This window comes from Pseudopipra pipra, chromosome 22 (genome assembly GCF_036250125.1).
Source record: "Pseudopipra pipra isolate bDixPip1 chromosome 22, bDixPip1.hap1, whole genome shotgun sequence".
NCBI lineage: Eukaryota > Metazoa > Chordata > Aves > Passeriformes > Pipridae > Pseudopipra > Pseudopipra pipra.
In genome coordinates this window covers 1436098-1463005 of record NC_087570.1, presented here as the reverse complement: position 1 = coordinate 1463005, position 26908 = coordinate 1436098, and the positions used below count along the sequence as shown (strand labels likewise).

At 51.5% G+C, this 26908-nt stretch overlaps 5 protein-coding genes across 12 annotated transcripts; 4 read left to right on the top strand and 1 right to left on the bottom strand.

The window, feature by feature from the left end:
* Positions 1-901: 901 nt before the first annotated feature.
* Positions 902-4030, bottom strand: LOC135425776 (transcription factor HES-5-like). The gene is made up of 3 exons (XM_064678390.1): positions 2619-4030; positions 2143-2323; positions 902-1964 (listed from the first exon to the last, which is right to left on the bottom strand). Exons 1-3 carry the CDS (start codon positions 3006-3008, stop codon positions 1699-1701), a joined length of 837 nt encoding a protein of 278 aa, XP_064534460.1. The 5' UTR covers positions 3009-4030; the 3' UTR covers positions 902-1698.
* Positions 4031-12658: 8628 nt separating this feature from the next.
* Positions 12659-14345, top strand: LOC135425778 (transcription factor HES-5-like). The gene is made up of 3 exons (XM_064678395.1): positions 12659-12781; positions 12941-13121; positions 13249-14345. The coding sequence occupies exons 1-3, from the start codon at positions 12719-12721 to the stop codon at positions 13488-13490; spliced, it is 486 nt and encodes a 161-aa protein (XP_064534465.1). The 5' UTR covers positions 12659-12718; the 3' UTR covers positions 13491-14345.
* Positions 14346-15215: 870 nt separating this feature from the next.
* TNFRSF14 (TNF receptor superfamily member 14) lies at positions 15216-19213 on the top strand. Its single transcript, XM_064678383.1, is given in 9 exon segments — positions 15216-15317; positions 15319-15426; positions 15556-15661; positions 16252-16377; positions 16924-17079; positions 17327-17417; positions 17958-18085; positions 18375-18391; positions 18589-19213. Coding segments are annotated over 9 exon segments (969 nt in total). The 5' UTR covers positions 15216-15230; the 3' UTR covers positions 18739-19213.
* Positions 19214-19248: 35 nt separating this feature from the next.
* Positions 19249-22571, top strand: LOC135425777 (tumor necrosis factor receptor superfamily member 1B-like). 4 transcript variants are annotated; one of them, XM_064678391.1, is made up of 7 exons: positions 19249-19437; positions 20165-20270; positions 20450-20605; positions 20853-20943; positions 21484-21623; positions 21912-21928; positions 22126-22571. In XM_064678391.1, the coding sequence occupies exons 1-7, from the start codon at positions 19249-19251 to the stop codon at positions 22246-22248; spliced, it is 822 nt and encodes a 273-aa protein (XP_064534461.1). In that variant the 3' UTR covers positions 22249-22571. The 4 variants fall into 4 exon arrangements, with proteins under 4 accessions (XP_064534461.1, XP_064534464.1, XP_064534463.1 ...); XM_064678393.1 differs by lacking the exon at positions 19249-19437 and adding an exon at positions 19462-19609; XM_064678392.1 differs by lacking the exon at positions 19249-19437 and adding an exon at positions 19761-20076.
* Positions 22572-22729: 158 nt separating this feature from the next.
* Positions 22730-26590, top strand: LOC135425775 (tumor necrosis factor receptor superfamily member 5-like). 5 transcript variants are annotated; one of them, XM_064678385.1, is made up of 7 exons: positions 22730-23427; positions 23539-23644; positions 24133-24288; positions 24490-24580; positions 25121-25248; positions 25538-25554; positions 25752-25835. In XM_064678385.1, exons 1-7 carry the CDS (start codon positions 23047-23049, stop codon positions 25755-25757), a joined length of 885 nt encoding a protein of 294 aa, XP_064534455.1. In that variant the 5' UTR covers positions 22730-23046; the 3' UTR covers positions 25758-25835. The 5 variants fall into 5 exon arrangements, with proteins under 5 accessions (XP_064534455.1, XP_064534459.1, XP_064534454.1 ...); XM_064678389.1 differs by lacking the exon at positions 25538-25554 and having other exon boundaries at positions 22730-22961; positions 25752-26590; XM_064678384.1 differs by lacking the exon at positions 25538-25554 and having other exon boundaries at positions 25752-26590.
* The last annotated feature ends 318 nt before the right edge of the window (positions 26591-26908 follow it).

The window sequence follows — 26908 nt, the reverse complement described above, 5'->3', positions numbered from 1 at the left end:
CTGAGCAGCTTTGACAAGATCAGGTGTTCAATGTTTCCTTTTATTTAGGAAAACACCCCTTATTCTAGAAATGAAGCTTTTCAAGGGCACCTCTTGCAGGGAATCTGAGGGGAGTTGAATTGCTGAGCAGTGGTGTTTCCTGCTGTTTCTGTATCTCTGTACAATGAGAAGGTTCCCTGTCATGTACCCAAATCTGTGTGTTCCTGTGGTTAGAGAGTGGCTTTGTGAACTGATTATTTGTGCAGATCTGTTCTACTTTGAAGAGAAGGGAAAATAAAAGGAAACAACTTAGCAGAGGAAATGCTTTTCAGTCTCTGCTATCTAATTATGGAGACTTCCAGCCAGATGTGGGCACATTTCACTTCAGTAGAGGCAGCAATTTTTTTATTGCCTAGCAGAATTTGTGTCATAAAATTAAAAGGCAACACAAACTGGTTCACCCCAGTGCAGGTGGTTCAAAGAGGGCAAGATCCCCAAGCAGAGGCAAGTGCCAAACTCTTTGGAAGTTATTGGGAGATTTCCCTGAAGCTCCCTCATAAATGGGCAGAAAGCACAAGGCTGAGCTCAGCTTGGTGGGCAAATTAATGGGGGAAGTGAAGTGGCTGTGAAATTAGGGGTTTGTTTAAGGCTGAATGGGCTGCTGTTATAAGTCTGAAAGGTTAACACCTCTCAGCATCTCACTTTGGTTTCACCTCCATTTTGATTTTTGATAATTTTCCCAGAGGTTGCTGCTTTACAGGATCTGAAATCCTGCTCTGCCAAAGGAATTTCGCAGATATAAAGTATGTCCTGGAGTGAAGGGCTCAGCACTGTGACACCTCCTGATGGCTTCCCCACTGCAGGGGTGTGCAGGCACCCAGTCCAGCAGGATGAGCCTTTTGAATCATTTCAAACCAAAGGATTAATGACTAAAACAATTTTTATTGTATTGTACAGTGAAGACACACAAGTTGGACATCACACAGGATGAATACATCATAACTTTATAAAAGCTTTTTAAGCTCCTTATCATGTTCAGTGAATGATTACAAAGTACTTATTGCTTCCCTTCCTCCCCCTTCTCCTTAAGGTATAGCTCAGGTATTTTCCTTTACAAAAGGCATCAATTATCCCTCAACTGAGAGCAGCACAAAGTGACAGGAAGAGAATTTTCCCCAGAGCTATCTGTGATCAGCACAACTCTGTGAGGACACTAAAAATAGCAGAGGAGCTTCAGAAGAATCAGCATTTCTTAATAACATCTTTCACTCAAAAGGTAAAGGCTCAGTCCTCTCTTTATGATACAAAATACATTCTCCAAAGGGCTCCTTCTTGAGGAAGGTCAGTACATTACCAAGAGACAATGGAGCACTTGAACCAGTGACCCGGGGAGTCAGCACAAGGATTCCCACTGCCAGCCACGGGCTCAGCAGCCTCTGATGGAACCTGAAGGGCATTTGCTCTCTGAGATCACCACAGAACTTGGTCCTGTCTTTGGCCAGGAGCCACCAATAAAAGCAACAAATTTGCTGCAAGATACACCCACAGTCCTTCACTATGAAGGGAAACCACCCAGCGACCCTCATTTCTGGTGACAGAAAAACAATAACCACCCCCTCCCGCCTTTGGAAAGCAACGTTTCCTACTTTAAAGAGGAACTAATAAACCACAGGTCCCTCTAGTTTTTGTAGCAAAACACGGGAACAGAGTTCAGCAGGTCTACCAGGGCCTCCAGATGGTGGGAGCAGCAGGCAGGCTCTTCTGGGCAGGCTGTTTTCTGGGGAGCACACAGGGAGACAGGGGGGAGCTGCGCAGGGCCAGGGAGTACGAGGGGTCTGAGCCCAGCTGGGCTTTGCAGAAGTGCTTGATGAGCTGGACCTGGGTGTCCTTCTTGGGCTCGTAGTAGGACAGAAAGTGCATGGCCTCCTTGAGGCACCGCAGGTACCCGCTGTTAAAGTCCTGCTCGGGGCTCTTGGGGGCGAATGCTGGAAGAGAAGGAAAGAAGCAAATGCAGTGGGTTAAGATCATGACCAAAACATGGGACAGTGGTGATTTGAGCAGTGAATTTCTTTCAGGAGTCCCTGAGCCTTGCTCGTGTGCCTGGAGCTGGGGTGTCCCAGCCCTGGGGAGCAGGGTCAGGCGTGGTACCCACTCTGCACTCACTTTGCTCCTGCAGCTGGCTCTGCTGCTTCAGGTAGCTCACAGCCACCTCCAGGATGTCGGCTTTCTCCAGCTTGGAGTTGGGCTGGTGCCTCTGGAACTCCTTCTCCAGGAGCAGTTTCAGCTGCTCGATGCTGCTGTTAATCCGGTCCCGGCGCATTTTCTCCACCACCGGCTTCCTCAGCTGGGAGAGAGGGAGCACATCCTTAGGGATTCTGTGGAGCCTGACCCGATTTCCCCCCCATGCCCTGACACACGTGTTCAAAGATGCTTTCATCTGGTGGAAGAGCTGTGAGATGCTGCCTACCCATTCCCTACTCCATTTAATTTTTAAAAATCAGTATAGTCTCCTTTATCTCTCTTTAACCTATTTGCCTTCCCCCAGACCACTTTCTCCCTCCTATCCCACCTTTTCTCACGTCATATTTACTTGCTAGGGGCAAGCCAGCCTTTCCAGTCCTCTCAAGGGCTCCACTTACTTTGTTCTTTTCCTTTGGCAGCAGTTTCTCCTCCACGTGGATCATGAGGGTGTTGCTGGGAGCCATCCCGGGCGCTCTCAGCTGGGCACAGACCCCTCTCAGCTGCCGTGCCGAGCACGAGGGGATGCTCTGGCAGCTCCCGAGTGCTGTATTTATAGCCGGGGTGCCGGGGCAGATACGTGAGTGTCGGGATCGCCGGTGTTTCCCACAGCCCCGCAGCCAATCCCGGCGGGCAGCGGGACAATGGGGGAAGCATCCATTAGTGCACGGTCCATTGGCCGCCAATGCCCCGGGGAGAATAACCTTCTGCCCACGCTGCTGGTGGAGTGTGGGGCGTGGGGAGCTGGGAAAGCACCGACCCTCCAGCTGGTTGTCTGGGATCAATGGCATTCCCGAGGCCCCGCATGTGCCGGGAGCAGGGGTGGCGTGGAGGAGGCACGCTTTCGGGGCAAGGCGGGAAAAGGCCACGAGGAGCCCTGGTAGGGATAAAAATCAACATCACCAAGGACATCCCTGCCCTCCCCAGCAGGAGTGTGTGTGGGAGGTGTGTCCATACAGCCACTGCACGTCAGTGGGTGACCCAAAGTGTGACCAGTGTGGAGCCCTGGGTTTGTTTGCAGCACATTTTTAATGCTGTGGAGAAGTGACAGTCAGGGTGGAGGGGTGTTGGATGGATGGGATGAATAACTAGGGAATGGGAAGCAGTGGGAATAGTAACCTCAGTTTTGCTCATCCCCTTAACACAGCGGGCTCTGTGAGTGTTCCCAGTGCCCCCAGTAAGGAAGCCCACCCCTCCCAGCAGGGCTGGGCCATGCCCAGTCACCCCATAGCTCTTGCTTTTCCCTTTCCTCCTCTCTCTCTTTCATACAGACATTTATAGGGATGATGGTTAAATGGGCTGAGGAATAGCACCAGGTTCAACCTGTAATCCTGGGAAGTCTTTGGAAACCAGAGGTGTGTCATGAATGGGATTTAGGAGCTGAGGCCCATCTTTGGCCCTCAGCAAGGAGGTCAGCTGTGCTTCTTGCCTGAGGTTCCTGGTGTGCTCTGTTCTGCCCTTGGACCTGCTGCAGTGCTGAACATCAGATCTCAGAGACCAGTCTCTGCCTCCCTGTGTAAACCTTACTGTGTCATTCCCACTCCATTTTCTAATGTGGAAAATGGGAACAGAGCTGCTTGCTTGCATTGGCATGGAGATGTCGGTATGAGTTAAGCAAACATTTCTTTTGTGACAAAGGCAAGGGAAAGAATGAAGCTGTGAGGGCACTGGAGGTCAGTTCTGATTTTGTCTTATGAGAAAAATCTCTGCCTGGATACAGTCCTTGAGGCAGCACTGAAAATAACCCAGAACCTACCTGGGAAAAGCTGTGCTGCACCTGCCATCTGTGGGTCCAGCCCCAGGCAGAGGCGTGTGCTCCTCCTGCTCCTCCTGCTCCTCCTGCTCCTCCTGCTCCTCCTGCTCCCGGCACTCCACTGTGCACGGAGCGTGGCCGAGCATCTGGGCAGGGAAAGGGAGCAGGGAAGTGTGCAGGGAGGTGAGAAAGCCAAAGAGTTTCTTACTTGGAAATCCTGAAGTGAAGCCCGAGGGCAGTGGGCAGTTGACAGAAAGGAGGGAGGTGTCACTGGAAGAGCCAGGGATTCATTGTGCTGACCTGAATGGGCTCAGGGCTTTGTGAAGGGCAGATGTTGTCCTTGGAGCCCTTTATTCCCTGTGTGGTGGGAAAGCCAGGAGACAAGACATCTCATGAACACTTTGAAGCAGTCAAAGGATTATGATACAAAATAAGACACAGCTCAGAGACCATGGCCCAGCTCCTGCCAGCTCTAATGAGGTGTTGCCTGTTTTCCTGTGCTCTTTGGCTGGCCTTCCTCCAGGAGCTGGTATCCCGTGTTATCCTTTCCCTAGCAAGGGAGAAATGATGGCCTTGCAGGCAGGAGCTGACAGGTAGGCATGGACCAAGCTGGCTGAAGAGACTCTTCAGTGTCAAACCCCATCTTTTTCCCAACTCCTGAGAAGCAGCCCTGACCTTTATTGCTGTGTTAGAACTGATAGCCAGATGGTCTTTTGGGAGTTGGATTCTTTCCCTTTAAATCATTCAGGCTCAAGCACCGTCACTAATGTCGGGAGTAGTTGCAAGGCACACTTCTATTGTCCCAGCAAGAAGTGTTATCAATGGGGGAAGAGTATGGGAAAGGCAGAGAAATCCAAACCCACACAGCCCGGCGCTAATGACTCCTTTGTGGAGCTGCTGCTGTCGGGGCACCATGAACTCCGTGGCTTTTTCACCCAGGAAGGCTGAAACGCGCCTGTTTCTCCATCCAGGGGCTTCTCCAAGCTCTGTGTGTACCAGGAGAAAGGGATGGCAAGGGCCAAGGGGCAGGGACAGTGGGTCACACGCAGGGGTGGCTGCAGGAACGCGAGCTGAGCTGCAGCACGAGCTGTCCCAGGGCTGCTGGTTTGCTCCACTGTCCCTCAGTTTGCTCTCCTGGGACATGGGAGAACTTTTTCACAGAGCCCAGTTGGAATTGGGAGCTGCCCTGTGTCTGTGGTGGGAGGCAGGGACAGGGCTGAAGTGGCCCTTGTGCTTTTCTGGCATCCCCTGGGGACAGTGCTGGGCACCTCTGGGAACGAAGAGGAGGAGCAGGGCTGGGCTCTGCTCCTTGGCTCTGGAAGTGCTCAGGTGGCCCCTTCTCCCTGTCTTGCAGAGGAGTTTCTTTTCTCCCCTCCTGTTGGCTGAGAAGGCTCGTTTCCCCAGGGAAATGGAAGGGTTGTTAGGATCAAGCCAGCTCTGATCTCACTTGAAGGATAATGTGCTGGTGGCAGCAGCACTGAGGGGGAACAGCAGCAAAGAGAACACCTGCCAGGGTCCCAGGCACACACACCTGAGTGGGAACTGATATCTTTGAATGCCTGAGAAACTATTGGGTCTGTATGTCACTGCTGGGTGGACCTGTCCTAATGTCTAAGACTCCTGGATTTCAGCAGCACAAATCCCTGCAGTATTACCACACCCCCTCCTCATCCTCATGCTCTTCCAACTGGCTCTGTGGAGGTTCTTGGCTAAGGTGTGAAAAGACAGGGTTCTCTCTATTTGAGTGACCCCTAATGATCCTCTGATAGTTTTTAATTTAGGGGCCAGTGCTTTCTTTGGTGTCTCAGATGAAGATCCCTTTCCAGCCCCCCTGTGTACACAACCCTGCCTCCCATGGTCTGCTCAGGGTCCTTCAGTGACGTGACATTCTACACACTGAGTAATTTAAAAATTGTTTGCCTGGAAGGCAATATATAAAGAAATTATCATGTAAAACTTGCTATTCAGGATTGGCTTCTGTTCCCACAAGACAAGCATAACTCTGTGTGTGAACCAACAGAGTGGGAGTGCAGGGAAATCTGCCCTTCCAGGGGAAAAGGTTATGTTGTTATTGCACCCATTGTGTAAAATATTCCATTAAATGTCATTAGCATGGCATTATCTTGCCTCCTTTAGACATCAGAACCCCCCTCAAAAAGGGGTCTTAGTACTGTAAAGTACATTCTTCACAGATTTAACCTTTTTTAATTAGTTTTTCTTCAGATCCAGAATATTTAATATGCTGCCGTTCCCAGGTGCATGGGTGAGGGAAGGAGGACTTTGATCATTAAGAAACATCTGAGACAATTTGATCTGCATTTTTAGGGTTATTAGAGGTAAAAGCAATTTCTATAGCTGCTTGTGTGGTGACCCCCAAACAGTCATGCACCAATGACATAGTCCTTCTACAGTGAGTATCACAAATAATTAAAAATTAAGGAGAATTTATTATTTTTCTGCCCAGCTGAAATTCCCACAAGTCACCTCTCGGCATATTCAAGAGTGCACAAGAGGGATTTATTATTTCCTGGTATATTGACTCTGAAAGGTCTGGAGATTACAGCTGCTTTGCACATGAATAGCTGGAGTGTGTTGTACAAAAGGCATGGTCTGTGGGATAATGGGGTTGGATGTGGGAAAGCGCTGACCCTGGGGGAGAGCAGGCTGGTGCCTGATGGCAGGAATCAATTATGGCTCAAAGGAACACATTGCCCCGGGAGCAGGCTTGGCGGGAGCCACCACGTTCGGTGTTTACCACCCTCCTCCTCCGGCCCCGGATAAAACAACCGCGGGGTATATCCTGCCCTCCCGCCTGGCCCCGGGGCTGAGCCGGGGATGGCTTTGGGAATGGCACCATTCCCCACCTCAGGAGCAGGGCTGGCACCCAGCAGGGATCTCACACGTGCTGCCAGATGGGGCTGAGGTTTCTCTCAAGCACCTCAGATCCCGAGCTGACCGGGAGCACACGCTGCCCAAAGTGCCCCGGAATTCCCCATCAGTCACCTCCTGTGCCCTGGCCAGGGAGGACACAGCCTGGCCCTGACAATGCCGTGCAGGGAGCAAACAGAAGCTGCTGGGTTCATGCACTTCCCGCATTGTTTTGGGTGGGATTTTTGGAAGACGGTGGCATTCAGCTCTTACAATGGGCTCTGCATCTCCGGGTGTCTGGCACTGCTGCCAGCCTTTCAAATGTCAAATCTGGGCTTTGAGGAACCAAGAAATGGGCTGAGTGTCATAGGAATTTAACAAAAACATTTGATGTTTCTAATAAAAATAAAAGGATTTTGATGGGAGAGGGTTTACTTACATTTTGATTATTTTATTGAGTATTTAGGCTTTGGACCGACATCGTTAATTTTTGGTCTTTATACAATTATGAGGCTTGGACATGAAGTCCTGCTGAAGGCCATAAGTATTTTGAGCCTCCTGATAAAAGTCACAAGACTGAGCAAACAGTGCTGCCAAGCTGTTGGCAGGGAGCAGGTATCCTGCAGGGAGGATATTTCAGCGGAGCAGGTTGAGAACCCGGAATGTGGCTCCTGAGGTCTGGCCCCAGCAACCACTTGCTGTCATTGACAGGATGGGAATGGTGTGTCTGTACCAGAGGGGAGGGCAGCACCTCTCCCCGTGCAGGGGCAGCAATTAATCCCTTCTGCATGTGGCAGATATTTAATCACTCAGACTCCAGCCAGGGCAGCGTTTGGGTGGGGGAGATAACAGGCACAGGCTTCCCGGGTGTCCCCTGAGCCCCTCTGATTGTCCCTGATTGAGGTTTGGGACCTGAACCTGACTCTCCCTTATGCCTCAGTGGATTTCTCCCCTTCCCTTGAGCTCAGCCTGAGTTTTGGGGTGAGTTTTGGGCTGTAAGCTCCTGTCAGTCCCTGCCTGCGGAGCACAATGGACCCGTGTCTGGGGACAGTGTCCTGGGGCTCGTGGCAGGTCCTGCCCTGCCAGGCAGGTGGGTCTGGGAGGCCTGAGGAGCACCTTTGCCATGCTCAGCTGGCAGCAGAATGAAGAGATGGTGTCTGATAAAAGCAGGCACCTGCCCTGTGTTTCAGGAGGCAGGAAAGCTGGTTCTGAGCCAGGCAGGGGACTGGCAGAGGGGCACACGCAGGAGCTGCCAGGCCCTGGTGCTCACAGGGCAGGGCTGGGTGCCCTCATCACCATCCCCAGGGCAAGGCGTGCTGTCAGATTCCTCTATAAACTCAGGAGGCCTTGTAATTCCGGGCACACTGCATCCCCTCCTCCAGGGAGGTCCCAGCCCAGGATAACCACAACTGCTGGGAGCAGAATTCCATGGTGCTGACAGACAGACTGTCCTGACCAAGGACAGCTCTGGCTTTGGGAGGTCTGCAGGAGCACAAAGAAATTAAAACTTTGTTTACTCTCTAGAGAGATGAAGTTATTTTCCGTTGAACACATCATTAAGTATTTCCTGCTCAGGGATTTGAGAGCATCTTCCTCTCCAGCCATTTCATGGGCTTAAAGAAATTATACTAAATAACATTTTCGAACCCCACTGCTGAACTTGGGGGCAAAGAACTTTGGTGTCTGTTTATCTAGGTGGTGTGTGGCTGTGAGTGTGGTCCAGGCTGGTATCCCAAATTCTCCCAACAAACAAGGGAGCTGGCTCCTCTCAGAGATCCAAAGCTAATTAAAACAAAAGTGGGTGCTGAGCACCTTTGCAAACCAGATGTCTCAAACAGCCACTTGAGAAGCCCCGTGACCTGCAGGCTGCTTGAAAGCCTGAAACCTTGGTTTTCTCCTCTCTGCCTCATTTTCCTGCCTTTGTAAAACATTGCTAATAATACATCCTCATCTCGCCGAGGAGGTCGCTGAGAATTCATTAGCTGGTATTTGTAAAGCACTTTGAAAATGCAAAGCCAGTGCATTATTCCCACTCTTCTGGATGCTTTCCATGTTATTAAAATCAGGATTTCAGAAAGGCTTATCGGGGATCAAAACAGCATCCCAAACTTGAAAGGAAGCACGACTGTTAAACCATCAACTGTCGCCTCCCCCTCCAGCCAGATGTTAAGCCCCAAAGAACTGAAGTGGCACAAGGAATTACTTTCCCAAGTTCCCCCAGCTGGGCTGACAGGCCTTGATCAATGGTTTTCTCCACGGTGAGGGCTATGCAGATGGTGTGCCCAGAGCAAGGTTTCTGTGGAGCACAAAGGGAAGTCAAACACCATTTCTAATTCAGCTTGTAGCATGGCACACTTCCTTTATCCTCCTCCTGAATGCCCTGAATGGGAGAGCAGTGTGGGAAACTGGAGGGAACTCCACACTCACCGCGTCCCCCGGGCTGGGAGACACCCCTGTCCCCAAAGCACATCTGCCTGTGACAGCCAGGGGGGAGAGGAGTGACAGATCGAAAAATCAGATTATAAAACATGCGCGGAGGGAAAGCAAACCCCGAGGAAAAGGAAAAAAGGGAAGGAAGATGTGCAGGCGGGCGGAAATTGCACCGGGCGAGGAGCAGGGAAGGGGTGGGAGGGAATGCAGGGAAGGGTGAGGAGGAAAAGCAGGGAAGGGTTAGGAGGAAATGACAGGGAAGTGTCAAAAGGAAATGCAGGGAAGGGCAGGAAAGAAGTGCCATGGAAGGGAGCTGCAGAGCAGAATCTTGCCCATCCAGCACTCAGGCCAAAGGCTGAGGTGGTTTAGGTCTGCTCTGAGGCTTCTGAGCCACATCCCCTGTTTGCTTCTTCAATCCCTTTGATTTGTTCAATATATCCTGGCAAACAAGGTGATTCCTATGGACCATGAGGGACCCAGATGGAGCTAAGGGAGCTGGGCTTGGCTTTTAAGAAAATTAGACCAGGTTTCATCCCAGCAATACTAGGGGGAGGCTCTTCTTTTCATTAATACTCCTGAACTACTCTGTGTTGCTTGGATGAAAGAAATGGGTCAGACCTGGGTCTGGTTTTGGTATTTGGCAGGAGAAAATTCAGCCTCAAATTTTGCTGGCTGGGTTTTGGCAAGTCTGCTGTAGGTGTAGGTGTAGTTTGTATTTACGAGTTTACAGAGATCAGGAAATAGCTCCGGAGGTACAAAAGCTGCAGGGCAAATCTTGGAGCCCCAATGCTCTGTTGGCCATGGGAATGGCCAATCCCAGCTTGGGATTGGACCCGTTTTATTTTCGACTCCAGGACTGTAGGACTCAGCACGAACTAAACACCCTATATTTTGTCTTTCCCATTCCCAGTTCACCTCTGTCCCTGCTCCCAAGCCTTTCACCTCTCCAAGTGACTTACTAACATAGGGCTGTGGAAGTTAGTGTACTCCAGAGTTTCCCACACCATTCCCTAACCACAGTCCCTCCTGTCACAAAGGAAGTGTGCCCGACTACAAACCACATTAGCAACGGTGCTTGGCTCTGCTTTGTGTTCAGTGGGAAACCCTGCTCCCAAAAGGCCATCTGGGCAGCACGGCCCAGGAAGCACTGGGAGCAGGGAGCATCTTTGAGGGACTTGGGAAAGCAGCAGCATCTTTAAGTCTTCCTCAAGGGATAACATCTGGCAGGGATTCTGGGGGAAGGCTGATTGCTGATGCCCTATTTCAAACATCCAGATCCAGTATTTTGGGATCCTAATGAGTTTTCTGTGCAGTACTGTGTGTGTTTGGAACCGCAGTAGGAGGTGTGTAAGTCCAAATTCGTTCTCCTTAGTGCAAAGTCCATGTATTCTGCAAACTTTATAATAGGGAGGAATTTTTTTTATCACTTTCTTTAGGATTTCCAACCAAAGCACAGCATCTATTTTGGGTAATTGAGCATCTAAGTTGAGTAGCTCTTCCAAGATGGTCTAATTTTTCCCCTCACAGATTGTGAAACAAAAGAGAAAATAAAAAGTATAGGTTTTTATTTCAGATGCTTTAAAATTTGTTTCTGACACAGAGTGAGGGAGTAGGAGCCTCAACGGATTTACCATCCAAGGGAGATTTTGCTACATTCACCTCCCAATAATACATTGAATATTGTAATTTTTATTATCACATGCAATGTAAATATGTGGGGCCTCCAGCCTCCATAGTTAAAGGGCCACAGAAGATTATTTCACATTCATCCTGCTCAGTTGCAGGCTCTGGGTCAGTTTGGATCCGAAAGGAGAGGAAATTTTGAGCACTGACCCCTTGACTGCGCCAGTGCACAACCACTACCAAGAGCAAGGAGGGTAAAGTTGGCATGACTGTTCCCATGGGGTTAGTGTAGTAATTATGCAGGAATTGAGCGGAGAAGTAAGAGGAAAACAGCAATTGTCTGTAGCAAAACTGCCAGTGGCCCTGCAGATCACGGGACTGGCACTTTTCTTCCTCATGTGCTCAATTAACGAGCTCAAGAAATGAGTTCCAGCTCTGGAGTTTCTGTGTCAGGGAATCTCCCCAAGAGGGACGTGCAGAGAGCAGGATTGGTTTCAGAGGTGGCATTACATGGGCTCAAAGATAATCCACAGGCTTTGAGGAGAACATGTGAAATGGTGTCACAAAAGCTTTCCCACAACTTGACATAAAGGACGGGGAGCTCAACAGCTGCTGCTCTGAAGGGAGAGAAGGAGCCCATTCAGAGCAGCACAATGGGGCTGGAAGGGTAGAGCCTGGAGGAGCTCCTTTAAACCTTACCTGGGCCTGCAGGAATGAGCTGCAGAGGGAGAGAATGTGCCTGTGTGCTCGGTGTGTGTGCTCACACTGACAGACAGGAGTGACCACACACGTGCAGTGATGTACACATGAACACACGTGTATTAATGGCAACACAAGCAGCATTTACTGCTGCAGGAAGAGCTCCCCAAACATCAGCCCTGACGTTACTTGGCAGATGAATTGCTGGCAGATTTGGTTCAAGTTTTCCAACAGGAATCCCTGGCTCTGTTTATCAGGCACAAACAGTGACACTGTCAGCTCTTCCCACTGCAGACACCTCCTGAGCACCTCTGTGTGGAAACTGTCCCTGCTCCATGTGCCTTGTCCCTGCTCCATGTGCCATATCCCTGCTCCATGTGCCTTGTCCCTGCTCCATGTGCCATATCCCTGCTCCATGTGCCTTGTCCCTGCCCCATGTGCCTTGTCCCTGCTCCATGTGCCTTGTCCCTGCTCCATGTGCCATATCCCTGCTCCATGTGCCTTGTCCCTGCTCCATGTGCCATATCCCTGCTCCATGTGCCATATCCCTGCTCCGTGTGCCTTGTCCCTGCTCCACGTGCCTTGTCCCTGCACCATGTGCCTTGTCCCTGCACCATGTGCCATATCCCTGCTCCATGTGCCATGGCCCTGCTCCAGTGTGTGTCTCGGTGCATTCCCAGGAGCAGTGCAGCCTTCCCGCCATCAGCAGCTGACCTCCTCCTCCTCCTCCTCCTTCCTCCTGCCTGTGAACCCCCGGCCGCCCCTGGAATGCTATTGATCCATGGCATTAGTCAGCAGCGTTTCCCATTGAAGGCCAGCTCTTTCCCAGCTCCTGACACGTAACTCTGATCCCAGGCTTTCACGTAGCACACACTCCCCACCTGCTCATCTGGGAGAAGGTCATTATCCGCAGGCTATTCACTGCCACTGGAGCATGCAAGAATAGCTGCTTCTCCCATTGTGCTTCCCACCTCCCGGATTGGCTGCCGACTGTGGGAAACGCCACGGAGCCGCAGACCCACAGACTCGCCCTGAGCTTGGGCAGGATAAATACCAGGCAGAGGCAGCTTCCAGCAGCACGTTTCTCCTGGATTCCACTCTGAGGGCTCCCTTCCCTTCTCAGGACAGATGGCTCCCAGCAACGTTTTCTTGGAGCCCGACAACCTGCTGACACCAAAGGAGAAAAACAAAGTAAGTCCCAGCACAGCCTGGCAGCGATCTCGGAGCATTGACACCAGCTGAGAACCTGCCCCACACGGCTTAGGAGCAGGGATGGGCACCAAACAGCCCTGAGGGGTGACAGACAGAGGATCCTTTAATAACAGGTGTCTTTTCCTTTGCTTTTTACAGCTGAGGAAGCCGGTGGTGGAGAAAATGCGCCGGGACCGGATTAACAGCAGCATCGAGCAGCTGAAACTGCTCCTGGAGAAGGAGTTCCAGAGGCACCAGCCCAACTCCAAGCTGGAGAAAGCCGACATCCTGGAGATGACTGTCAACTACCTGAAGCAGCAGAGCCAGCTGCAGATGAAGAGTGAGAATTGAATTTTGTTTCGTTCTCCATCGTACTGCAAATCTGTGACAGTTGTATTAATACCGAGACATGAACAACTGCTTAAACTATTCTTTCTTCCCTCTCCCTCTCTTCTTCCCTTCTCTAGCTGCAGGATCCTTCCATAAAAGCTCCCAGTTTGACTTCAGAGAGGGCTATTCCAGGTGCTTGCAAGAAGCTTTCCACTTCCTCTCTCTCCATAAAGTCCGAACTGAAACCCAGACCAAACTTTTAAGCCATTTCCAGAAGAGCCAGTCGGCTGCTCCAGAGCTCTCCTGCTGCCCTGGGAATGCCAGCCCCCTGAAACAAGTGTCTCCAAAGGACACCTGCCCTCTCTGGAGGCCCTGGTAGTCGGGGAGTCCTCACTGCAGGGACCTGTGACAGTCCAGAGGAAGGATCTGACTGCATCAGATAGTCCAGCTCTGATCCTCTCTGCTGTAGGGAATTTTATTTCCCCCTGTATTTCATTTATGTGTGAAAGAATGCCATACTTTTGACGTTTTTGGGATCCTTTGGCAAAAGTTGTGGTGTTCTGTTTGGTGTGGAAGCTGTGTAGGCACTGCTGCAGTGCTGCCCAGGCAGGGGCAACATCTTCAGAATGAAGGAGGGTGTTTGTAAATGTTACATTTGTGATGGACAGCAATTGCTGCAGGAGATGTTCTCTAATATTCCCTGTAACAGCCACCAGCTTTGCTCTGGCTTGACGAGTGACTCGGGTTGGCTCACTCACTCCAGAGGAGAAATTTATTCCCTTTGCTCCATGCAGACTTGGTTAAAGTCCATTTCCCACTGTTTGCTTATCAATTGTGCAGCGTCAAAAACGGGTTTGGTTTTAGTTTGGATTTCTCCCCCATGGCCCTTTCATTGTTCTGTATATCCAGTGGGAGGGATGACCAGGAGTTAGGAAACTATGTGGAATATTTCTACTCTTTGATGCTTTTTTCAATTTAGAAAAAGAGTATGTTCCTGCTTTATGTTAAAGAAAAGGTAGTAAGTAACAGACTTGATTTGTCAATGTTATACATTCTGGGTGTAAGCTATGCTTTTTTAGCATTTTCATTATAATAATGATTTTTATCTGTATTGAGTAGTTGAATTCCTGGTGGATGGTGTTTCTCCCAGTGCTGGGACTGCCCTATGGCTCACGTGCATACTGTGTATGCGTCTCTGTGTGTGCAGAGAGCAATAAAATGCATTTGTGTGCAAGCTGTGTGTGGTTCTGTCCCTCTGAGGGATGTGCAGCTACTCGCACCCCTGGGAAAGGTTAATGTCAGCCTTCTGAAGAAATGGTTATTTTTGTGAAGCTCAAGGAACTCCCATTCGTGTCTACTCTGTATTCTCGTGAGTCTCCCCTCACCCCAAGGAGTAAGAAGTGCTCCTGGCACCCAGATTCCCTCAGCTGAGTCCTGCTGAGCATTTCCCTGGTCAGGGCCCCTCCTGCCCACCCAAACCCCTCACCTGAGCAGGAGGGCCTGGCACCTGCCCAGCAGGTCTGCAGGCACCGACCTGCATCCTCCCTCCTTCCACACCAGTTTCTCACAATGAGCCCCCTAAGCTGGGTTTTGAGGGGTTGTTTGCCACGATTTGAGGGGCTCGTTTCGGGGTTTGAGGGGTTGGTTTTCCGGGGTTTGAGGGGTTTGTACCACGACCAGAGCAGTTTGCTCCAGGTTTCGAGGGGTCTGTGGGTCAGGATTTGAGGCGTTTGTGGGTCAGGATTTGAGGGGTTGGTTTGCCAAGATTTGAGGGGTTTGAACCACAACTCGAGGGGTTTGTTCCAGGTTTTAGGGGGGTTGTGTGCCAGGATTTGAGGGGTTTGTTCCAGGTTTTAAGAGGTTTGCGTGCCAGGATTTGAGGGGTTTGCTCCAGGCTTTGAGGGCTGGGTTTGTTTGCCAGCTTTTGAAGTGCTTGTGCCAGGATTTGAGGTGTTTGCTCCAGGCTTTGAGGGCTGGGTTTGTTTGCCAGCTTTTGAAGTGCTTGTGCCAGGTTTTCAGGGGTTGGTTTGCCACGATTTGAGGGGCTTGCTGCAGGTTTTGTCGCAGTTTGAGGTATTTTACTGACTTTCGGTCCAGCTCTCTCCCTGCGGTACCCGCGATGCCACCGTCATGGGCGGCACGAGGGGGCGGCGGCTTCTCCTCTTCCGCTCGCTTCATGCCGACCTTTCGCTTTCGATTTCTCCGGGCAGCCTTCGGGGACGGGTCCCGTCCCGCATGGGGCAGCGGCCGCGGGGCCCCGGCGGTGGCGGCTGCGGGATCGGGATCGGGATCCCGCCCGGGACACCATGAGGCTGGTGAGGGGTCGGGGACACCCGCCGGGAACCGCCCGCGGGCCGGGGGTGACCCCGAGGGAGCCGTCTCACACCGTCCGGGCGGCCCCGGTGCTCGGGGGGTAACCGGGGATATCCTTGTGTTGCCCCGAGGTCCTCGCCATGGTGCTGATCGCGCAGCTGGAGCGCTCGGACACCACGGGCTGTGAGCCGGGCGAGTACCCCAATGGCACCGAGTGCTGCCCCATGTGTGCTGCGGGTACGTACCGGGCTGCCCGCCCTGCCCGCCCTGCCTGCCCTGCCTGCTCAGCACCTCGGCTTGGGGTGGCTCCCTCTGCCTCAGGGACCACGGACTGACCTACATCAGTGGGCACTGGCCATGACCTGCCCCACCTCTGTGGCCATGGGCACCCACCTCAACAGGCAGTGGCTATGAGGTGACCCACCTCAGTGGTCAGTGGCCATGGGGACCCGCCACCGCTGCTGTGCCCGCTGTGCCCTGACAAGAACCAGGCAGCCCATGGCTGTGAGCATCACCCCAGGGCATCCTCTGCAGCCAGCACTGAGCCCTCATCCAGTGCCGGGCCCTGTCCCTTCCTTGGGAGCCTCCGGAGTGGCCGTAACAATCAATAATCTCTGCTGGGGTGGTTGGTAAAGTCACAGTTTCCAAGGACCTTCGTTTTGTGCCCCAGTTTCTGTTTTGGGTTATGTCCTCGCTCTTAGGATATTTCTGAGGTCCTTGATAGTTCGTCTGCAATATCTAGGTGTGGTTGGGTGCCAGTGTCGCTCCCTGGCCACGTGAGCTTTGCTAATGGAGCTGCTTCTTTGGGGATGGTTTATGGTTTTTAGGATGGCGGGTTTTCAAGCACTGCACTGCCAGATCCAGCACAACGTGCGTACCTTGTGTGGAGGGGACCTACACAGATCACCCCAATGGTTTAACACGCTGCAGGACATGCAAACTGTGTGATGAAGGTAAGGAGGATGCTCAAGAACCAGTTTAAATGGATTTTTCATGCCTTTCCATGGATACATTCTCCCTTCTCCTTTCTTGCCTCATTTGCTTGACAAATCAGTCAGTGTGACTGACAAATCAGGCTCATGTCACTCTGCAGACATGGGAGTGCTGTGAGCGGTGGGATGGAAGGGAAAAACTGACAGGGAGCTTCAGCTGGCACCACTGGAAGTTTGATCTGCAGCCTTTCTCTTAGATTATAGCCTCTCTAGATTATAGTGAGGTGTCTTAGAGTACTGGGATAAGGTAGGCCTGGAAGAACTTCACTATGACAGCTAATTCAAAAACATCTGAGCTGGGAGTATTTTGCTTTTGCTGTGCAACATTTATGACAGATGTAAATGTGAGCCAAGGTGCTGCCTCAGTGAGGAACAGGGCCTCTTTCCACATCCAGAGCTCTGGTGCTCTTCAGCAGTGCATCAGGACAAGGCCAAATGTTGTCGTTTGCTTTGGGTTGTGTTTCCCCGTGTCAACGCCGTGGCTCTGTGTGTGTGGATTTCTCTCAGGGGCCAACCTGGTGACAGCAGCAGCGTGTACCTACACGAAGAACACGGTGTGTGGTTGTCGGCCAGGGCACTTCTGCAGCTCCCCTGGGCCTGAAGGCTGTGAGCTGTGCCAACCCTACACTGTCTGTGTGCCTGGCACTATGGTCAAAGAATGGGGTAAGCCAGCAGGGCATCAGTGCCACCAGCAGCAGAGCTTCCCTAGGGAATGCCTTTGGAGTGTGGTGTGCTGTGGCCAAGAGCACTTTGTGCTTTTTGGTGGTGTGCAAAGGCAGAAGGGTGTGAGCTGTTGTGTGTGGGGAAGGGTCTCTGCAGTAATGGCTGGGTCACTTCCAAAGGCCGTGCTGAACTGAACTGTCCTTAGGCAGAGGCTGAGGGGGAAATCCTGGGGGCTTCTTCCTTCTAGGTACAGCCACCAAGGACCACGTGTGTGAAGTCTGTCCTCCTGGCACCACTTCCACAGCCAACATGTCTGTGGCCTGCACACAATGGCCCAGGTAAGCAGCTGTGACTCCTTGTGGGTGAGTGGCTGTTCTCTAACAGCTGGCTCTGCATTTGGGTGTGTTCCAAACAGCAGTGTCCTCCTTGCAGTAAGGCAGCAAGTGTGGAATCCTTTTCCTGAGTCCCACTCTTTGTTGGGAACAGCTTAACTCCTGTCTTTATAGACTCCTTACTATGACAGGTTTCAGGCTCTAATCTGAACTTGTCAGTGCAGGGGAGCCCCTTGGGCAGGTCTAGCAGAGCTGGATCTGCAGCCATGGAGAGCAGCAGCCTCCTGGTAGCCAGGTTTCAGCTGGCACATCCCTTAGCTAGAGTAGAAGAGGTGAGAGTTTGCTTCTGAGGAGAATCCTTTTGCAGTTAGAGGCATTGAAGCAAAGAGGTAAGAGTCAGGTGCCCGCTGGATTAGCCAGCAAGTCAGCAAGAGTCTTGGGAATGGTGCTGGCTGTGGAGGTGTGATGTTAAAACCAGGGCAGCAGTTCCAGAGCAGGGTCTGCTGGCAGGTTGTATCATCACAATTATTTCTTTCCTCACATCAGACTTAAGGAGCAGGACTCTTACCCAGCAATCATAGCAATCGTTGTCCTTGTTGTTGTGATTGTGGTGGCTGGTGCAGCTGCTCTCGCATATAACTGGCAAAGGAGGAAAAGGAAAAGTTACGCGCCACGTAAGTACAAAGAGTGTGACTGTGCAGGGGTAGTTTTGTACCATTACTCTGAAGAAGGGTCTTGGATGTTCAGCTGAAAACTGAGCAGCCAGTCAGAGGAGGCTGTGAGGCAGCTGCAGTGTGTCTGTGTCACAGTTCACCGGTGTGAGGGGCCTCCCATGGGGCTGTACCTGTGCCCAGAGTGACCCTCAGTGCTGCCCCCCTGCCTGGCACAGCGTGGGTAGGAAAGGGCATTAGTAGGTAGTTGCCCTTCCTGCTTGTTGATGGGACTATTTGCTTTCCTTTGCAGCGGTGCAGGAGTCTGAGGTGAGTATGTGTGTCCTTGCTTTCTCTTTGTGGGGAATGTGTGGAAGTGTGATTTGAGAGGGGCCCAGCAGTGTCTCTTGGCCTTAAGGAATAAGCCCAGGTCTGTGTGGTAGTAGTGGAAGGAGCAGGAATTGTTGATAAAAGCTGCTAAAACCTGATTGTTCATATTCTGTGTTTTCCTCTGACATGTCCTAAAGCATGAACAGCGTGGTCAGGCTTTGAGGTCCGTGGAGGAGAAAGGGGCTCAAACAACTGTTCCTGTGCAAGAAGTTGGTGCTGACCCTGAAGAAACCAAGCCTGAAAGGGAGAGTCTTGTTTCAGCCATAGCAGACAATGGGGATGGTTAAAAACAACCAAGCACAAACTCTTTTTTTCTGAAACTCTGTGAAGGAAAAGTCAGGTTGGAAATGAAAAGGCAAGTTTGCAAAGGAGGTCATGAAATATCCCAGTGGCATCTTGTGAAACATCAAGTCCTGTACAAGCTGAGTGATCAAGGGAGTGTCATGAGCGGCTGGAAATCTCTTCCCTTTTCCATCCCCTTCCCGGAGCAATGGGGTGTGTGGAATGCCTGCAGTTCCCTTTTTCTTCCCCCATGGACAGCTGACACATGGTACATATGAATTATTCTATTGTTGGGGGAATATTCTATTCTATTATTTTTTTTTTTGGGGGGGGAAATGGCTTTTTTTTCCCTTTTAAGCTTGCTTCATACATAACAGAGTTTTCAAAAGCATTTTGTCCACACTTTTGTTTTTTAGCTGGGAAAAGGAATTGGGCACAGCATGGCGCATATAAGTTTTAATAAAGAAAGTTAATATCCTATGTGACCACTGTGTTTTTGAATAAAGTTTTTACTAATGAGAACCCCTTCTCTCCAATACCAACGAATTTGGACTCGTCAAACCCGTGCCAGGGCAAGAAGAGGCAAACTCAGACCTTCCTGTCACATGAGCAGCAGTTGTCCTTTGTCAGAGGAGCGTGGGCCCACCAAGGAGGGTTTGAATAATCCTGGCAATAGCTGGGTTTCATTGCTGCCTGTGCTTTTGGTAACCCAAACATCTGCTGGGGGGTCTGAGCACAACTGGGTGAAGCAGTGGCAGTGCTGGGAGGACAGAAGGAGCTGTGAGCAGTCCCGGTGGGCTGGGGCGCTTGGTTTTGGGTCAGGTAGTGCCAGTGAGGCCTCCCTGACATCTTCCTTCAGCCATGGGGTGTTTGCTGGTTAGTCCTGGGGGTGTGTGTGTGTGAGCAGGATTTTGTGGATAGAGACAAAGGTGGCCCCTGAAGTGGGCTTTGATGGTTTGGTATGCCAGGATTTGGGGGTTTGTTCCATGAATTGGGAGGGTGTCTTGTTTGCCAGGAGGTTTGTTTGAGGGGTTTGCCAGGTTTGGAGGGGTTGCTTTGCCGCAGTTTGAGGTATTTTTCTGCCTTTGGGCCTAGGCCCTGCCAAAGCCTTCCCTGCTGTAGCGGGCCAGGAGAGCAGGGAATGGTGTGACCGTTACGGGCCCCCTGAGAGGACTGGAGGCACAGGTGCCCTGCCCTGCCCTTCCTGCAAGTCAGTTCCTTTCTCTTGGGCATCAGGTGGGGCCAGAGCCCATCCCACCCTGTCCCACATGTGGCAGCAGCCGCGGGCCGCGGGGAGGCCTCTGAGATGGCGGCAGCAGCTTGGGCAGGGCCCCATCTGTCTGGTGAGTGGGGCCATGAGGGAACAGCCTCGGTGGCCTGGAGGCAAAACCTGGTTCTTGAGGTATAACCTGGTCCTTGTGTTGCCCCAAGGTCCTCACCATGGTGCTGGTCACACAGCTGGAGCACTCGGACACCACGGGCTGTGAGATGGGCGAGTACCGCAATGGCACCGAGTGCTGTCCCACGTGTGGTGTGGGTACGTACCGGGGTGCCTGCCCTGCCTGCCCTGTCTTCCCTGCCTGCTCTGTCTGCTCTGTGTGCACTGCCTGCTCTCTCTGCTCACCACCTCAGCTTGGGGTGGCTCTTCAGCAGTGCATCAGGACAAGGCTAAATGTTGTCTTTTGCCGTGGCTCTGTGTGTGTGGATTTCTCTCAGGGGCCAACCTGGTGACAGCAGCAGCGTGTACCTACACGAAGAACACGGTGTGTGGCTGTCGGCCAGGGCACTTCTGCAGCTCCCCTGGGCCTGAAGGCTGTGAGCTGTGCCAGCCCTACACTGTCTGTGTGCCTGGCACTATGGTCAAAGAATGGGGTAAGCCAGCAGGGCATCAGTGCCACCAGCAGCAGAGCTTCCCTAGGGAATGCCTTTGGAGTGTGGTGTGCTGTGGCCAAGAGCACTTTGTGCTTTTTGGTGGTGTGCAAAGGCAGAAGGGTGTGAGCTGTTGTGTGTGGGGAAGGGTCTCTGCAGTAATGGCTGGGTCACTTCCAAAGGCCATGCTGAACTGAACTGTCCTTAGGCAGAGGCTGAGGGGGAAATCCTGGGGGCTTCTTCCTTCTAGGTACAGCCACCAAGGACCATGTGTGTGAAGTCTGTCCTCCTGGCACCTTCTCTTCAACCAACATGTCTGTGGCCTGCACACAATGGCCCAGGTAAGCAGCTGTGACTCCTTGTGGGTGAGTGGCTGTTCTCTAACAGCTGGCTCTGCATTTGGGTGTGTTCCAAACAGCAGTGTCCTCCTTGCAGTAAGGCAGCAAGTGTGGAATCCTTTTCCTGTGTCCCACTCTTTGTTGGGAACAGCTTAACTCCTGTCTTTATAGACTCCTTACTATGACAGGTTTCAGGCTCTAATCTGAACTTGTCAGTGCAGGGGAGCCTCTTGGGCAGGTCTAGCAGAGCTGGATCTGCAGCCATGGAGAGCAGCAGCCTCCTGGTAGCCAGGTTTCAGCTGGCACATCCCTTAGCTAGAGTAGAAGAGGTGAGAGTTTGCTTCTGAGGAGAATCCTTTTGCAGTTAGAGGCATTGAAGCAAAGAGGTAAGAGTCAGGTGCCAGCTGGATTAGCCAGCAAGTCAGCAAGAGCCTTGGGAATGGTGCTGGCTGTGGAGGTGTGATGTTAAAACCAGGGCAGCAGTTCCAGAGCAGGGTCTGCTGGCAGGTTGTATCATCACAATTATTTCTTTCCTCACATCAGACTTAAGGAGCGGGACCCTTCCCCAGCTCTACCTGAGCCAGCAGTCATAGCAATCCTTGTCTCTGTTGTGATCGTGGTGGCTGTTGTAGCTGCCATCACACATACCTGTCAGAGGAGGAAAATGAGAAGTCGTGTGCCATGTAAGTACAAAGAGTGTGACTGTGCAGGGGTAGTTTTGTACCATTACTCTGAAGAAGGGTCTTGGATGTTCAGCTGAAAACTGAGCAGCCAGTCAGAGGAGGCTGTGAGGCAGCTGCAGTGTGTCTGTGTCACAGTTCACCGGTGTGAGGGGCCTCCCATGGGGCTGTACCTGTGCCCAGAGTGACCCTCAGTGCTGCCCCCCTGCCTGGCACAGCGTGGGTAGGAAAGGGCATTAGTAGGTAGTTGCCCTTCCTGCTTGTTGATGGGACTATTTGCTTTCTTTGCAGCGGTGCAGGAGTCTGAGGTGAGTATGTGTGTCCTTGCTTTCTCTTTGTGAGGAATGTGTTGAAGTGTGATTTGAGAGGGGCCCAGCAGTGTCTCTTGGCCTTAAGGAATAAGCCCAGGTCTGTGTGGTAGTAGTGGAAGGAGCGGGAATTGCTGATAAAAGCTGCTAAAACCTGACTGTTCATATTCTGTGTTTTCCTCTGACATGTCCTAAAGCATGAACAGCGTGGTCAGGCTTTGAGGTCCGTGGAGGAGAAAGGGGCTCAAACAACTGTTCCTGTGCAAGAAGTTGGTGCTGACCCTGAAGAAACCAAGCCTGAATCGGAGAGTCTTGTTTGACCCATGGCAGACAACGGGGATGGTTAAAAACAACCAAGGACTGTACATTTTTTCTACATCTGCATGAATGACTGTCATCTTTCCTTCCCCTGTGGACAGCCGACACTTGGTACACACTGATTATTCCTTTATTGCTTGTTGTTGGGAAAAAGTGTGGGTTTTTCCATTTTAATCACTCCACATAACTCATACATAACAGAGTTTCTAAATGTATTTGAAAAGATTTTTCCTTTTTAGGAGTAAAGAATATATTGCTGAGAAAAGGAATTGTGCACAGCATGGCGCATATAAGTTTTAATAAAGAAAGTTAATATCCTATGTGACCACTGTGTTTTTGAATAAAGTTTTTACTAATGAGAACCCTTCTCTCCAATACCAACGAATTTGGACTCGTCAAACCCATCCCAGGGCAAGAAGAGGCAAACTCAGACCTTCCTGTCACATGAGCAGCAGTTGTCCTTTGTCAGAGGAGAGTGGGCCCACCAAGGAGGGTTTGAATAATCCTGGTAACAGCTGGGTTTCATTGCTGCCTGTGCTTTTGGTAACCCAAACATCTGCTGGGGGGTCTGAGCACAACTGGGTGAAGCAGTGGCAGTGCTGGGAGGACAGAAGGAGCTGTGAGCAGTCCCGGTGGGCTGGGGCACTTGGTTTTGGGTCAGGTAGTGCCAGTGAGGCCTCCCTGACATCTTCCTTCAGCCATGGGGTGTTTGCTGGTTAGTCCTGGGGGTGTGTGTGTGTGAGCAGGATTTTGTGGATAGAGACAAAGGTGGCCCCTGAAGTGGGCTTTGAGGGTTTGGTATGCCAGGATTTGGGGGTTTGTTCCATGATTTGAGAGGCTGTCTTGTTTGCCAGAAGGTTTGTTTGAGGGCTTTGCCAGGTTTGGAGGGGTTGCTTTGCCGCAGTTTCAGTATTTTCCTGCCTTTGGGCCTAGGCCCTGCCAAAGCCTTCCCTGCTGTAGCGGGCCAGGAGAGCAGGGAATGGTGTGACCGTTACGGGCCCCCTGAGAGGACTGGAGGCACAGGTGCCCTGCCCTGCCCTTCCTGCAAGTCAGTTCCTTTCTCTTGGGCATCAGGTGGGGCCAGAGCCCATCCCAGCCTGTCCCACATGTGGCAGCAGCCGCGGGCTGTGGGGAGGCCTCTGAGATGGCGGCAGCAGCTTGGGCAGGGCCCCATCTGTCTGGTGAGTGGGGCCATGAGGGAATCGCCTCGGTGGCCATGAGGGAACAGGCTCTGTGGCCCGGAGGCAGAACCTGGTTCTCGAGGGATAACTTGGTCCTTGTGTTGCCCCGAGGTCCTCACCATGGTGCTGATCACGCAGCTGGAGCGCTCGGACGCTGTGGGCTGTGAGATGGGCGAGTACCGCAATGGCTCCGAATGCTGCCCCACGTGTGCTGTGGGTATGTACCAGGCTGTCTGCCCTGTCTTCCCTGCCTGCTCTGCCTGCTGTGCGTGCTCTGTCTGCAGTCTGCTCAGCACCTCAGCTTGGGGTGGCTCCCTCTGCCTCAGGGGCCATCGGGTGACCTATGCCAGTGGCCATGGGCAGTGGCTATGAGGTGACCCACCTCAGTGGACAGTGGCCATGGGGACCCGCCACTGCTGCCGTGCCCACTGTGCCCTGACAAGAACCAGGCAGCCCATGGCTGTGAGCGTCACCCCAGGGCATCCTCTGCAGCCAGCACTGAGCCCTCACCCAGTGCCGGGCCCTGTCCCTTCCTTGGGAGCCTCCGGAGTGGCCGTAACAATCAGCAGAGTCTGTAGGATGTACACATCCAGAGCTCTGGTGCTCTTCAGCAGCGCATCAGGACAAGGCCAAATGTTGTTGTTTGCTTTGGGTTGTGTTTCCCCATGTCAACGCCGTGGCTCTGTGTGTGTGGATTTCTCTCAGGGGCCAACCCGGTGACAGCAGCAGCGTGTACCTACACGAAGAGTGCAGCATGTGGCTGTCGGCCAGGGCACTTCTGCAGCTCCCCTGGGCCTGAAGTCTGTGCAGTGTGCCAGCCCTACACTGTCTGTGTGCCTGGCACTATGGTCAAAGAATGGGGTAAGCCAGCAGGGCATCAGTGCCACCAGCAGCAGAGCTTCCCTAGGGAATGTCTTTGGAGTGTGATGTGCTGTGGCCAAGAGCACTTTGTGCTTTTTGGTGGTGTGCAAAGGCAGAAGGGTGTGAGCTGTTGTGTGTGGGGAAGGGTCTCTGCCGTAGGCAGAGGCTGAGGGGGAAATTCTGGGGGCTTCTTCCTTCTAGGTACAGCCACCAAGGACCACGTGTGTGAAGTCTGTCCTCCTGGCACCTTCTCTTCAGCCAACATGTCTGTGGCCTGCACACAATGGCCCAGGTAAGCAGCTGTGACTCCTTGTGGGTGAGTGGCTGTTCTCTAACAGCTGGCTCTGCATTTGGGTGTGTTCCAAACAGCAGTGTCCTCCTTGCAGTAAGGCAGCAAGTGTGGAATCCTTTTCCTGTGTCTCACTCTTCACTGGGAATAACTCAACTCCTGTCTTTATAGACTCCTTACTATGACAGGTTTCAGGCTCTAATCTGAACTTGTCAGTGCAGAGGAGCCCCTTGGGCAGGTCTAGCAGAGCTGGATCTGCAGCCATGGAGAGCAGCAGCCTCCTGGTAGCCAGGTTTCAGCTGGCACATCCCTTAGCTAGAGTAGAAGAGGTGAGAGTTTGCTTCTGAGGAGAATCCTTTTGCAGTTAGAGGCATTGAAGCAAAGAGGTAAGAGTCAGGTGCCAGCTGGATTAGCCAGCAAGTCAGCAAGAGTCTTGGGAATGGTGCTGGCTGTGGAGGTGTGATGTTAAAACCAGGGCAGCAGTTCCAGAGCAGGGTCTGCTGGCAGGTTGTATCATCACAATTATTTCTTTCCTCACATCAGACGTAAGAAGCAGGACCTACTCATATTCACAGCAATCCTTGTCTGTGTTATGGTGCTGTTGACTGCTGCAGCTGCCTTCATGGAAACCTGTCAACGGCTTCGAAGGAAAATGAGAAGTCGTGTGCCATGTAAGTACAAAGAATGTGACTGTGCAGGGGTAGTTTTGTACCATTACTCTGAAGAAGGGTCTTGGATGTTCAGCTGAAAACTGAGCAGCCAGTCAGAGGAGGCTGTGAGGCAGCTGCAGTGTGTCTGTGTCACAGTTCACCGGTGTGAGGGGCCTCCCATGGGGCTGTGCCTGTGCCCAGAGTGACCCTCAGTGCTGCCCCCCTGCCTGGCACAGCGTGGGTAGGAAAGGGCATTAGTAGGAAGTTGCCCTTCCTGCTTGTTGATGGGACTATTTGCTTTCCTTTGCAGCGGTGCAGGAGTCTGAGGTGAGTATGTGTGTCCTTGCTTTCTCTTTGTGGGGAATGTGTTGAAGTGTGATTTGAGAGGGGCCCAGCAGTGTCTCTTGGCCTTAAGGAATAAGCCCAGGTCTGTGTGGTAGTAGTGGAAGGAGCAGGAATTGCTGATAAAAGCTGCTAAAACCTGACTGTTCATATTCTGTGTTTTCCTCTGATGTGTCTCAAAGCTTTAACAGCGTGGTCAGGCTTTGAGGTCCATGGAGGAGAAAGGGGCTCAAACAACTGTTCCTGTGCAAGAAGTTGGTGCTGACCCTGAAGAAACCAAGCCTGAAAGGGAGAGTCTTGTTTCAGCCATAGCAGACAACGGGGATGGTTAAAAACAACCAAGCACAAACTCTTTTTTCCTAAAACTTTGTGAAGGGAAAGTCAGTTTAGAAATTCTTTCATGTCTGCTGAGAACTGGTTTTCCTTTTGGTGGTCAAATAAGAGACAAGTCAAGAAGAGAGTTCTGACATTTCCTTCTGAAAACTCCAGGAGCACCCAGCAAATCCACCACTGGTTTTGTGTTTGCTGGTTTGTGGCTGGTCTGACTGTGTCATAATGATCAGTAAAGAGAGGAACTGCGAAAGTACAAATCTTTTTTCCTGACCTTTTTTCTCTTTGGTAAGTTCTTTAGTAGCTGGTTAATGTTTCATTAACTTTGGATATTTTCCAACATTTCCAACTGTAGAAACTGGTAATTGTTAACTCCTTCTTGTGTCTCTGCAACACCTGTACATGAAGGGTCCATTGTAAATAAAAAAGCTTTTTGAGCAAACTTTCAAGATAAAACCACATCCCCAAGTGGAGAAAGTTTAGAGAACAATGACAGGGCACCTTCAGCCATTTCTGTACTACAACCAATCTTCTGCTAAGTTGTGTTTTAGGGGTTTTTTTATTGTCTAATGACTTATCTTGTTGCTGAAGGCCCTCTTTGTCATCCTGCTGCTGCACCTGCACCTCTGTGACCTGTGGCTTTTACAGACTGTGTCATTTTTGAATTGTTAATAAAGTGATAATAAATTTACTGAGGTAAATAAACAGCTGTGAAAACAGGTGAAGATCTTGAGGAGTGAAAGGAGTTCAATATTGCTGTTGTTCAGTAAGTTTGTCATTAGGAGGAGGGATTTATTAGTGTTGAGGCAGCAATTGCTCCAAAGCTGTTTTTGCAAAGACATATCTCTCCTCTAGCCCCGTAATTAGGTGACTTTCAGTGACTTCACTTGCAGGCAGAAGCTGCTGTAGGTGAGCTGCGAGCTCTGCACTGCCAGGTAAGGAGGTGCAGCACCAACCAGGGCCACCCATCTACCAGCTAGAAATGAAATATTTGGGTGCTGCCATAGCA